General features: G+C 46.2%; 4 protein-coding genes across 4 annotated transcripts; 3 read left to right on the forward strand and 1 right to left on the reverse strand.

Annotated features, from left to right (window-relative positions):
- Positions 1 to 4003: 4003 nt before the first annotated feature.
- Positions 4004 to 4309, forward strand: PHALS_08988 (uncharacterized protein; the record flags this gene model as incomplete). The annotated part of the gene is made up of 1 exon (XM_024724435.1): positions 4004 to 4309. One exon carries the CDS (start codon positions 4004 to 4006, stop codon positions 4307 to 4309), a length of 306 nt encoding a protein of 101 aa, XP_024575313.1.
- Positions 4310 to 6971: 2662 nt separating this feature from the next.
- PHALS_08989 (Predicted Yippee-type zinc-binding protein) lies at positions 6972 to 7643 on the forward strand (the record flags this gene model as incomplete). Its single annotated transcript, XM_024724437.1, has 3 exons — positions 6972 to 7306; positions 7369 to 7477; positions 7539 to 7643. 3 exons carry the CDS (start codon positions 6972 to 6974, stop codon positions 7641 to 7643), a joined length of 549 nt encoding a protein of 182 aa, XP_024575314.1.
- Positions 7644 to 7843: 200 nt separating this feature from the next.
- Positions 7844 to 8693, reverse strand: PHALS_08990 (small nuclear ribonucleoprotein family protein; the record flags this gene model as incomplete). The annotated part of the gene is made up of 2 exons (XM_024724438.1): positions 7844 to 8064; positions 8267 to 8693. The coding sequence occupies 2 exons, from the start codon at positions 8691 to 8693 to the stop codon at positions 7844 to 7846; spliced, it is 648 nt and encodes a 215-aa protein (XP_024575315.1).
- Positions 8694 to 8786: 93 nt separating this feature from the next.
- PHALS_08991 (peroxisome assembly) lies at positions 8787 to 9989 on the forward strand (the record flags this gene model as incomplete). Its single annotated transcript, XM_024724439.1, has 1 exon — positions 8787 to 9989. The coding sequence occupies one exon, from the start codon at positions 8787 to 8789 to the stop codon at positions 9987 to 9989; it is 1203 nt and encodes a 400-aa protein (XP_024575316.1).
- Between the last annotated feature and the right edge of the window lie 1001 nt (positions 9990 to 10990).

The raw sequence follows: 10990 nt of genomic DNA on the forward strand, positions 1-10990 counted from the left end.
GTTAAACAAAAATCACCTTAATGTTAAGAGGTGAACAAAAATAAAAAAGTGATCTTTTTGAGTGGCTTTTATTTTGTGAAGTACGGTAATTAATATGCATTACTGCTGGCTATCCTTCCACGTAGTGGCTTCTTGATACACCATTGTGTGATTACCTTGGTCTGTGTAATTCACACCTTTGTACGGTCACATCAACATGTGTGACCCACCCTTTTTTGTAATCCCCTTACGCTCTGGGTACGTCTAACTCCGTTTCACTCTCCCCCATCAAAATTTTAAATACCCTGAATTTACATTTAATTGTCGCCTCATACGAGGCTCGCGTGGCTGAGGCACCGTAACGTCCTCAAGGACATCCTTAAATATATTCCGCTTAATGAGCTCGTGTCTATGACACGAAAAAAACACTCAGTTTAGCTGGTTCCGAGGGCGCCCGCGGTCAAAGCCCTTCTTCTTTTGCACCGGGTGCATCTCCGGACAGTACGTCCGCGGCTTCGGGGAGCACACCCCAACCCCTCGGCAACCGAGCGCAAATCACCACGCGCGCCACGGGCAACGGATTTCCTCGTCGAGGAACCGGAGGAAGTCGACTACGAGTCGGCCCAGCATGGTAAGACGAGGAGGATGAGGTGCTCTAACGGCGCGACGTGTGCCCAGGTCGAACCTTGCGGAGACCATGTCTGTTCCCCGACGTCTCGACTTCTGGGCCTTCCACTCTCCCTGGACGACTGGTTTCTTCGGGAAGTTTATTGCTAACAATCGCCTCGACGATGCACAGGTGCAGCAGTTGGAGGCTGCCCACTGGGCGGATCTCATGTGCTCGTGTCCACGTTCGGACCTGGACGCTCAAGTGGAATACGGCTTCCGCTCGGCGGATTCCGCTACTGAATTGAAAAACGCGATCACTCGATCGTTAAGCGTTTGCGTAGTCGGACCCTCGGTCACTGCACAAGCTGAGCTTGACCAGCGTAAAGCTCTCCGAGCTCGCGTTTTGTTACCGCAAGAAATCGAATGGATCGGTATGACGCTCGATTTTGAGCTCAAAGAAGAGGCGCTTCTGTAACCGCAATGAGGACTATTCTTGTGGTGCACGCCCCTGGCAAAACCGATGCAGATGATAAGGAGCTCATTGAGCGATGGACGAAAACTTTTCTCACCTTACGGCGAAGCCACAAGGAAGTGGACGTGCGCGTTGAGCGCCATCTTAGGTTTGAGTTTTCCAAACTAAAGGCGCAACGCGACTTCCTGCGTATTGTCGCATTGCGACACATGAAAGAACTCATCACGATCCAGCGAGCTCTGTGGTTTCTCGCACGGGTGAACCTACGACCACAACAGCTCAGGGTCATATTTTGAGCTCAACGCATGGTCCTCCGACTAACCGGGATACTGCTGAGAAGCGCGGGGCGCACGACGACGAGAAGCGTCATGAACCTTATGATCATAAGCGTCACCGACGTTGGGCAGTCTGTACTGAAGACCTGCGTCGCTAACGATGGCTTGAGACGACAGCGACGAGTACTTTGACGACTCGGTGCTAACGGCCTCTCATCTCAGCACACTTTGATAGGCGTTAGTCTCTCGACTGCCAACACAAACGGTATCAAGATGAACGGCCACCTCTTCATCGACCTCCTCACCATATCACGAGCTTGGCTTGGAATCCGATAGCTTGTTGCTCAACACAGACTTGACTGCCGCGGACCTTGCAGGAGCGATCCAGCACATGAAAGCATCGCCAGCACCATACATGGACGAATTGACCGCTAAATTTTATCAAGTGGCCCCCGACGTCTTTGGTGAGTGTTTTGCAATAGCCTTCAACGACTAGCTATGTCGTGGTAAGCTGCTCGCGTTCCAGCGCGAATCGGCTATCTTGCAGCTGCATAAGAAGGGTTTGCGCTCTGTGTCAGGCATAACGGCGATCGCCATCGTGCCCGTTGACGTGAAGACGCCGTCGAAGGCGCTAGTGTGTCGCATGACCACGACAGTTCGTGATTTGATCAATTCTGATCAGAAAAACTTAGCAAAGGGCCGCTCACCCACCACCAGAAGTGCTTTCACGCTGACTTACTCGATTTCGTCACAAGCTGCGACGAAGAGGCCTTCACGATGTTCCCGGACTTGCAGGAAGTGTTTGACTGCGCTAACAGAACGTATATGTTCTATCGTACCCTGGTATCAGGGGTGTGTGTCACACGAGATAGGCATGCTGTGACCCAACTCAAACAAGAATACGGTATGTGGCTAGGTAGCCGGTAGTTATGCATTTATTTATATTTTACTATATATTTTTTAGGAATACCTAAACATTTAAAATTTGGCGGCTTGCTGCAGATAAAAATAATTAGAAATCAGTTTGAGTTTAAACCGAAGAGTTTATTTGCCTTGGTTAAGGTACTCACTACTCTTAGAGGTAGCGGATTGCAATCCGCTACACTCGTATTGGTTCTTGTAAAGAGCGAAAGGTCGGTGATCTTAAATACGCTTCCTCAAGCGCTAAGCTACGGCGCCCCCCCCTGCAGCTAGAGCGTATGGCTTTGGACCCGGCTTCATTCGCTGGATCAAAATGCTGTACACGAAGCCGAAAGCACACTTGCTGATCAACAACAACGTCCAACCTGCGCTTCACCCAATACGAGGCGTGAAGCAAGATGATCAGCTGTCTGCGCTTCTCCTAGTCGTGACGATCGAGCCACTCAACAGCATGCTGCGAGAGGATGAAGAGCACGGGGTGTTTCTAAATGCAGGCCAAACGGCGACTGGGGCCTTTTTTGCAAACGTTCCGACGCTTTTTTCTAGCTCGATTCTGAAGATGCAAGCGCAACTCGACATCGTCAATGACTACTGTCCAGGTTTCGGCGCGAAACTGAACTTTTCCAAGCGTGGCGTACATTCTAAGGAACTATTTGCGGCAATCTTGCGTCGTGTTTATCGTACTTCGACGATAGCGTCTTGTCTGCTGCTAACAAACTTGGAGACTTGCTGTTGATCTAAGGAACTCTGGTCGAGATGAGTTCGGAACCTATATAGAAACTGGGCATGTACTTGCTTACCAAACGACTTTTGTGTCTCGAATTTTGATTATCAAGCAGATTGTAAGTTGTGGGGCACTAACAAGACTGACAGTAATTGCGTTGAATTTAATGACCAACCTATTGCTAAACCTTCAGTGATAAAGGGCATGCATTAGAGCTCCAAGCGTTCTTTAATTGACGTTAAGTTCAAAATTTATCAAGTTGCCATCTCCAAGATCAGCACGTAGTTACCCAATTGCATTGCAAATCGCTGATCACGGAAGCAGATCCATCCCAAGAGATTCGTTAGTCAATATTCTGAGTGATGACAACTGCAGCAAGCAAGGACGCCAAAAAATTGTTGAGAATCCGCCGACACGAAGCGTTGTGAAGGAGATCCATATCCCAAGTGCAATGATGTTTGTGTCGTTGTCACGTCCACATTTTTTCAAATAAAGGGAAATCACATCCACACACCTAAGTTTGGGCTCCATCTTCACCAGAGCCTCCTTAATCACATGTCCATTGAACAGTTTAAATTGCAGTGTTAGCCCGCGGGATTGCGCAACTGGAAAATGATTAGAATTTACAGCAGCGGCGGTATGTGCGGTCCAGACGGTGAGAGCCGAAAGAAGCGACTTGCAACATACAAGTGCACTTCCAATATTACCACTTGAAGCCGCAACTTACTAATTTCAACACAACAAAGTCTTAACTTTTCATGATGCTAAAATAATCTCTTCTTGTCACTAATAGCTAGCACTTTCAATCTCGCTCAATGATACTTTGGGCTAAATACTGGTGTAAACGTATCGCGGAGTAATTAAGGATCGCAACTTTCTCGCTTTGAGAATATGACGCACGTGTCATCTACTCGGGCAACAACATTCTCCTGAACTCCAATACTTACTCAGGAAAGCGATTGTGAGGTCCCCGTATGATTTCGAATACTTCCATGCGTGTCTTACACGTTTAGACAAGAGCTTATGATCAGAGAGGTTGACGGTATTCAAAGCTTCACATTCAGCCTTCTTAATCAACGAGTGGATTGTATCGCCCAGAATGGAGACCAATACACGCTGCGGGTGTCAATGTTATATTTAATCAGTGGACGACATTGGTGTATTAGTCGACTGGAGTTTATACACCTCGTCGGCCAGATTAATGAAGTTCTAATCTCTAATCTCCTAGATTCGTTTGAGACTTCTTGTCTGGATTTTTCTGCCTGTTTTCGGGTAATTTTATCAGCGCACCGTATCATTTTCGTTAGGATGGCTCCTTTTCAAGAGTAGGAACCATAGCCGCACCAAGTTCTTATTTCTGGGTCATCGTCACGGATTCAAGTGAAGCCAAACTACAGCTAAATACTGAAAAGGGAGGTGAAAAGCGCCGTGTAGTGTCTCTAATTCTTTCTATAGAGAGTGCTTGTTGGCGTCAAAAGCAATGCACGATTACTCAAGTGCAGCTGCATACAAAGGAGCTTCTCTTTGAGTGCGGACCTTGGTGTCGTAAATAAAACCACGCGGAATTTTTTGTAGTATCGATCTTTTAAAGTAGTTCTCGTTTCTGAGCTACAATGGCAAAGAACGTAAACTGGATAACCACCGTCGGGATCATCGATGATGATACTAACATTGTTAGTGAGACAAATCATAAATCATTTACAGTGCAGTGCAGCGTTCTTACGGCGCATCGTTCACGTGGACCTTCAAAACAATTGATGATAACTACTTCGGCTAGTTTGTGAATCACTTTCATTATGGCTTTCTCATGATGCAGGATCCTTTAGCGACTATTCAGATCACAACTGCTCTCGCTCGAAAAATGTAACGGTGTTACATGTACCCTGGTACGAACGGGTGAATCGCACAAGATGGTGTGACCATACAAGGGCGTGGGTGACACAAGATGGTGTAATCGCACAGTTGTGTGACCACACTTTAACAAGGATCCAGTACGTGGCTGGACTGCAGCTTTACCGAAAATAAACCAAGGAAATACAGTATACATTTTGAACGAAAGAATTATTTGCCTTAGGTTACGGTTGTGGTTCCTCTTGGAGTAAGCATATTGCGATCCGCCATACGCATACTGGTTCTAAGTATAGAACGAAGGTCGGTAACCTTAGCTTAGCTTCTTCCAAGCGAAAAAGCTACGGCAGCTCGCTGCAAAAGTAGCGGGCTACACTCAGCCTTTACATGAAAGTAGTCTTTTTGCCTTCTGTATGCATTGTGAGAATTAGTAATAGAAGATTACATAAGGTGTTTCCAGATGCATACGTGACTTCTTATATAAAGCAACAAACATTCTGTGTGATACAGAATGCTGGTTACTACTTTGGGATCTGCACTAGTGACGAGACCTACGTGTCTCTGCCTTTGGGACTGACTACCCATTTCTACTGGATACTTTTCACGAGAGTTGGAATTCAACTTCAAGGTTCAAGCTCCGTGCACACAAGATCTTGTATCAGTTTAGGTTTGTCCTCAGTGCACCCTTGATTTATAATCAGGCACCCAAGGTTTTATCAGTATAACTTCTAGAAGCCCTTTGGGTGTTTTGCACGTAGCTAGAAGCCATAACTCATTTTTCAGACCTTTAAGGTTTTTAGACATTTATCTTCCGTCCAAGTCGGAACTGTCCTTCTCCCTTTATTGCGGCAATCACTTTCTCGTCACACAAGCGTATGTGTTGTGTTTGAGTGACTTTTTGTAAACAGCGCTCTCTTACAAAAGACCGACTGACATGGCTGACTAGTGTGAGTCTTCTAGTCACTCACTAGTATCAAATAAATGGATGCTGTTGGGAATTGTCAGCGCAAACCTCGTTTCTACTACAATACACCCAGAAATTGCGTGCACAAATCGTGAAAACCGCTGGTGGATCTACTGAATGACACACGTTCCAGACCTGGTGGTCGCTTTTCGATTCATTGCTGGGGGGTTGGTAGAATGCTTTTTGAACTTGCCGGTTTGCTGCACGGTTTGGGCGTGTAGTTGACTTGCAAATAGCAAAACTTCCCCAATTGCACTGATTACAGGTAAACTTACGATGTAAAGTTTGGATGAATCAGCGCTAACACATTATCTACTTGTCAAAAAGCATATTGATCGCCAGGAAAATGATCACGCATTTTATTATCCTTATCATAGCTTCCTTCGAAACATCTAGAATTATGAAAATTGCGAAGTTCAGGATATCCGATTGTGATAACCACAACAAATTTCTTTTATAATATTATGGTTGATATCGATTTGGTAGTGCCAAGATTGACGAACACGGCCAACTTGCCAGCATCATTCTATGGGCTTACGATGGGCTAACACGGAGCATTGTGTATAACTACTGTATAACCTTCATCCTACTGGCTGTCTGAAAGCTCAAATACTGACGGACGTGCTGCGGTACTAGAAACGAGTATTACCTTATTTTGTTGCGTGACAGGGTGCGTCGTTTTGGTACCTTTGATTCCAAAGGGATGCGCTAACGACAGCCCGCTGATACTAAATTCAGACTCCCTTATACTAGAAGGAGGCAAAATTTATTCTGGACAAGCAGAACAAACTTCCCTCAAAAATATTTAGATGCATTTTTGTAATGTGAAAAATTGCTTGACCTCTCAAGTGTTGTCTTAAACACACAAAATTTTCGAGAAGTACGGACTCGCAGCTAGTCAACTAAATTTGGCGGTTTTGAACTGCTTGATCGCTATCCTATACTGACCACAACATGTTCGGTTACTAGCAGCCTTGACCTTTTTTGTTGTGAAGATCCCTTGATGCTCGGCTTGAACTTAGAGGATTTATTGACTGTTGGAATTAACTAGGGGTATTTAAAATCAAGAAACCGGTTACGGTGGCGCCGACAATTTTGCAATTTCATAACGCATTTCTAAAAATCTTCCGAATTGAAAATGGAGAAAACTGTGATTGTAAATTCCAACCGTAATTCGTGATGCCGGCACTCACAGTCATTCGCAGCGGTGGCAAGGGAGTAGAGCGTATAGAAATGCGCGGGTGTTGGCAGCCCGTCCCGCACCTTGAGCGATCTAATGGAAGCGACGAAATGAACGATGAGGAATTGCTAGACCAAGCCGAGGATATTTGGCGTAACATTGGCTCAAACTTTGAAGTCAACCAAAATCCCAGACTCTCGTCGAAGTTAAGTGGTGTGAAGGGTATGCATGCGTTACTTTGTGCTGGCTGTGGTACCTTGGTCGGCGACCGTGACGATATCATTTCAAAAGAATTTTTTGGCCGCTATGGCAAAGCTTTTCTTATGAATACCATGTGCGTTGATAACGAGGACTTGTCCGCATACTATGACTGATATCAAGTAACTTCTTGGTTAGGCTGAACGTTCGTATCTGCCCAGCTCGCAATCGATACTTAATGACGGGTATGCACTGCATTGCTGAAGTGTTATGCAGCCGGTGTGACAATGTGCTCGGCTGGAAATACGTAGGTGTTGGCTAGCGAGATCCCAATTACACGAAATAACTTTACTGTTTTGGTCGTGTAGCTCAAAGCCATGGAACCTTCCCAAAAATACAAAGAAGGTAAATTTATTATGGAGTACACTGCTGTTGACGATGAATCGGAAGAGCATATCTGGAATCGAGTTTGAGACAGAGTATGAGGTAGACTTGGGCGATGATTTCCTAACTTTGTGATTGAAACAAGACTTCACACTAGGAAAACCTGTTGCGTTTACAAAATTACCATCCTCACGCGTAAAAAAATATAAGCTTTGTTGTCCGCAGAAATCTTTCTCAAGATGTTTTTCATTGTTTGTCTGCTCGCGGAAATGCTTCCAGCTGTCTTCATCTACTGCCCTGGGGGGCCGCGCATGCCAGGAGGCGGCCCTGCTGGTCCACGCATCCCAGGTGGAGGCACACCTGGGGGAGGTCCCATTCCGGGAGGCAGGGCCATTCCTGGTATTGGCATTCCAATGCCTGGCATCGGTCGTGGGGGCGGCATTATTCCGCCAGTGGGTCCTGGAACAGCACGACCTCGTCCATACGCTTGTGGTTGAGCCATTGCCGCTACTGTTACGTCATAAGGAAGCACACAGACATTAGTACACAATATATCCTAACAAATTGAGCATGCAAGGACTGAGTGGGTCCAATTATTCGACGGTCACAGCAGTAGTATCCTGAGTTAGTGATCGCAGACTTTGGATCCAACCAGTCCCATATCGCTGTCTGCGCATTTTGTGCACATATCATACAAAACTAACAGGCGTACCTTGCCCGGGCTGCATCAATCCTGGTCCAAGGTGTCCAATACCACGCATAGGTGCCATCAGTCCAATAGGAGGACCACCCATAGGTGCTGCCGGGATTCCACGTCCCGCCGCACGCCCCATGCCAGGACCGCTTGGTCCGACAATTTCGTTTTCTTTGGCAAGAGGTGGACCCTCTACAGTAAGCGACACCACACTCTCGCCCCGCAAGAGAACCAAGCCTAAATGACGCTTTTCGACACGCTCTTCCGACACCGCCGCCTTGATTTTCGCCTTTAGCGTCCGAAATTCTTCGCAATCACCCAGTACCAAATTCATATGCTTGTCAAATGCCATGAAGTATCCAATGAGAACGCGCGAGTCTTGCAACGTCACCTTCATGCGGTAGTTGATGTAGTTTAGCATCTTACTGCTCTTCGTCATCACCATTTTGGCGCAGTATGTCGATGAAAATGACAAATGAAACCCGCTCAAAAGCATTATTCAGGCTGTTTCACACTTTAAAGCAGCCTCAAAATATTAATGAAGCCAATCGAATCTTTCCCAGCAGCAGGTGCCTGCGCTGAGCTGCTTCTAGCCGACATTAAAGACGAGCTATATCAGAGCGAGCTGAAGGACTTATTGCGCGAGGTACTGCAGCGCACCTGCGGCACTCGCTTTATATCGCAATTGCTACCAGAGCTGACGGCAGTCTCTTCCATATTATATTACGCGCTATCCATTGGGTGGCGACAGCCTAGCCAGACGTTAGGCGAAGAGTTCTGTGATATAATTCGCGTCACTAAGCAAGATTCTGGGACTGTAGTTCCCGTTTCGCATCGGCGTCATGCACTGTGGCTCGCATGCACTGTGTTACCCCCGTATTTGATAAAGCGATCCCAAATTGGCTGGAAAAGCTTGTGTCACCTCTCGCTCACGCCTAGAGAGCGCATGGAGCAGCAGATTCGTCTACAACAAGGGGTTGTTGTGGTAGAAGAGGATGCTGTGAGGGCATCACCTGCAGATGCTATCGTGGGGACGCAACCATCATCGGGAAGTCGAGTAGCTAGGCTAAAACCGCTACCACTGCTTCAATTTCTCGATCGTCTAGTATCAAAACTCAGGGCCGTGGGCACTTGGGTCGAGAATGATTTCTTTCCAGCGTCCTATAATGTTAGCTTGCGTTGCTTGCTGCAGTGGGGATTTCGCGCACATCTTGCGGTCTTCTTTGTGTTTGCACAGTACCTACATCTGGCCAAACGGATTACCAATATGCAATACATATTCGTGCGAAAGAAACTGACACAAAGTACAAACTTGTCCCTGCTAGGGTATCTGATAGCGCTACGGCTGCTAGCAACTACGATATTGGAAATGAAACGCATGCACAGGTGCATTATGCAGAACAAGAAGGTGTGCGAGAAAGTAGCGAGGACATCAGCTGGTAACCCGGCGACTTCAATTGCTCTCACACAGAGAGTTCCTTCATTGCTCTCTACCAAAAATGTATTCGATTGGACTTCTCGGCATCAACCAGAAGGAAATCGAGCTGGAAACAGGCAGGAACCCCTTCGCAAATGCTCCCTTTGTTTAGGTGAACGAAAAGTTCCTTCAGCCACACCATGTGGTCATGTCTTCTGCTGGGAATGCATTGTGGGCTGGTGTCAAAAGAATAAAGCAGAATGCCCGCTTTGTCGGCAAGAGAGTTACCCTCAACAGATTAAATGCGTTTATAATTATGCCTAACCTAGTTTCTCTTCTTGCCGTAGATTGTTCTTGCATTCATACACTCACGTCGCTATTTCGTTCCCATTCTTATAACTCAAAGCGTCCACTTATATGCGTCATGTCGTATCTTGTATCCTATCCGTTGGGACTAGCCAAAGGAAGTACACACTGCCGGTCAAAACCCATGTCGATCCCTGTTCCAGCCTGCTCTATAACATGTGACATCTATAGGCTACGAGTGCGATAGGATTGGAGTATGTGTGTGTTCAAAGCAGTATCAAGACAGAATATAGATTAGCTTTAGACATAGAATGGAATAAATTCTGTCATGCTGCAGATACCCTAGTGCCCACTTGTTTAGAGCTAAGCTTTGAAAGACATCCACAGACTTTCCGCCATTTATTTATATTTGTCGATGGCCATCTCTACTTTCCTCTATAGATGGAAAGATATTGGCCTATAGAAGCTTGAACCTGAACTGTGACAGTAATGCAGCCATCATTCACTCATTCAGTCGACGCCACTGTCTGTTTACGGCTTTACCAAACGTTTCTTTGTCTTGTATCGTGCGATAATGATGTATGACAGCACTTCTAACGGCTCCTAACGCATTTCGGCCTAGCTGTATTAAACTAAATAGGCTTTCGAGGTTTTAGGTAGAATTTTACGATTGCAACACTCAATGGGATAAATTAAAGGAGCTCATGTCTAAACGGCAAAAGGCTTAATCAAATTTGTTGCTTACGCTACGCCTGATTCTCTTTCCGACGTCTTAGAGCTTAGGATTACGGGGATAAAAAGCATAACAAACGGAGTCTGCTAGTGCATTCAAGTACATCGACATTCGAAGCAAGGTAAACGAATGGCGGACTGCACTCACACGGTTTACGGGAATGAACCGTGTTCATTCGCACCTAAGATATCGATAAACGGACAACCTGGTTTTCTGCCGAATTGTACTGGGGATCGATACCCCCAGTGTCCACTTGTTATAACAGCTCAGCTCAAAAAAGGAGACA

This window comes from Plasmopara halstedii, assembly GCF_900000015.1.
Source record: "Plasmopara halstedii genome assembly, contig: Scaffold_323, whole genome shotgun sequence".
NCBI classification, from domain to species: domain Eukaryota; phylum Oomycota; class Peronosporomycetes; order Peronosporales; family Peronosporaceae; genus Plasmopara; species Plasmopara halstedii.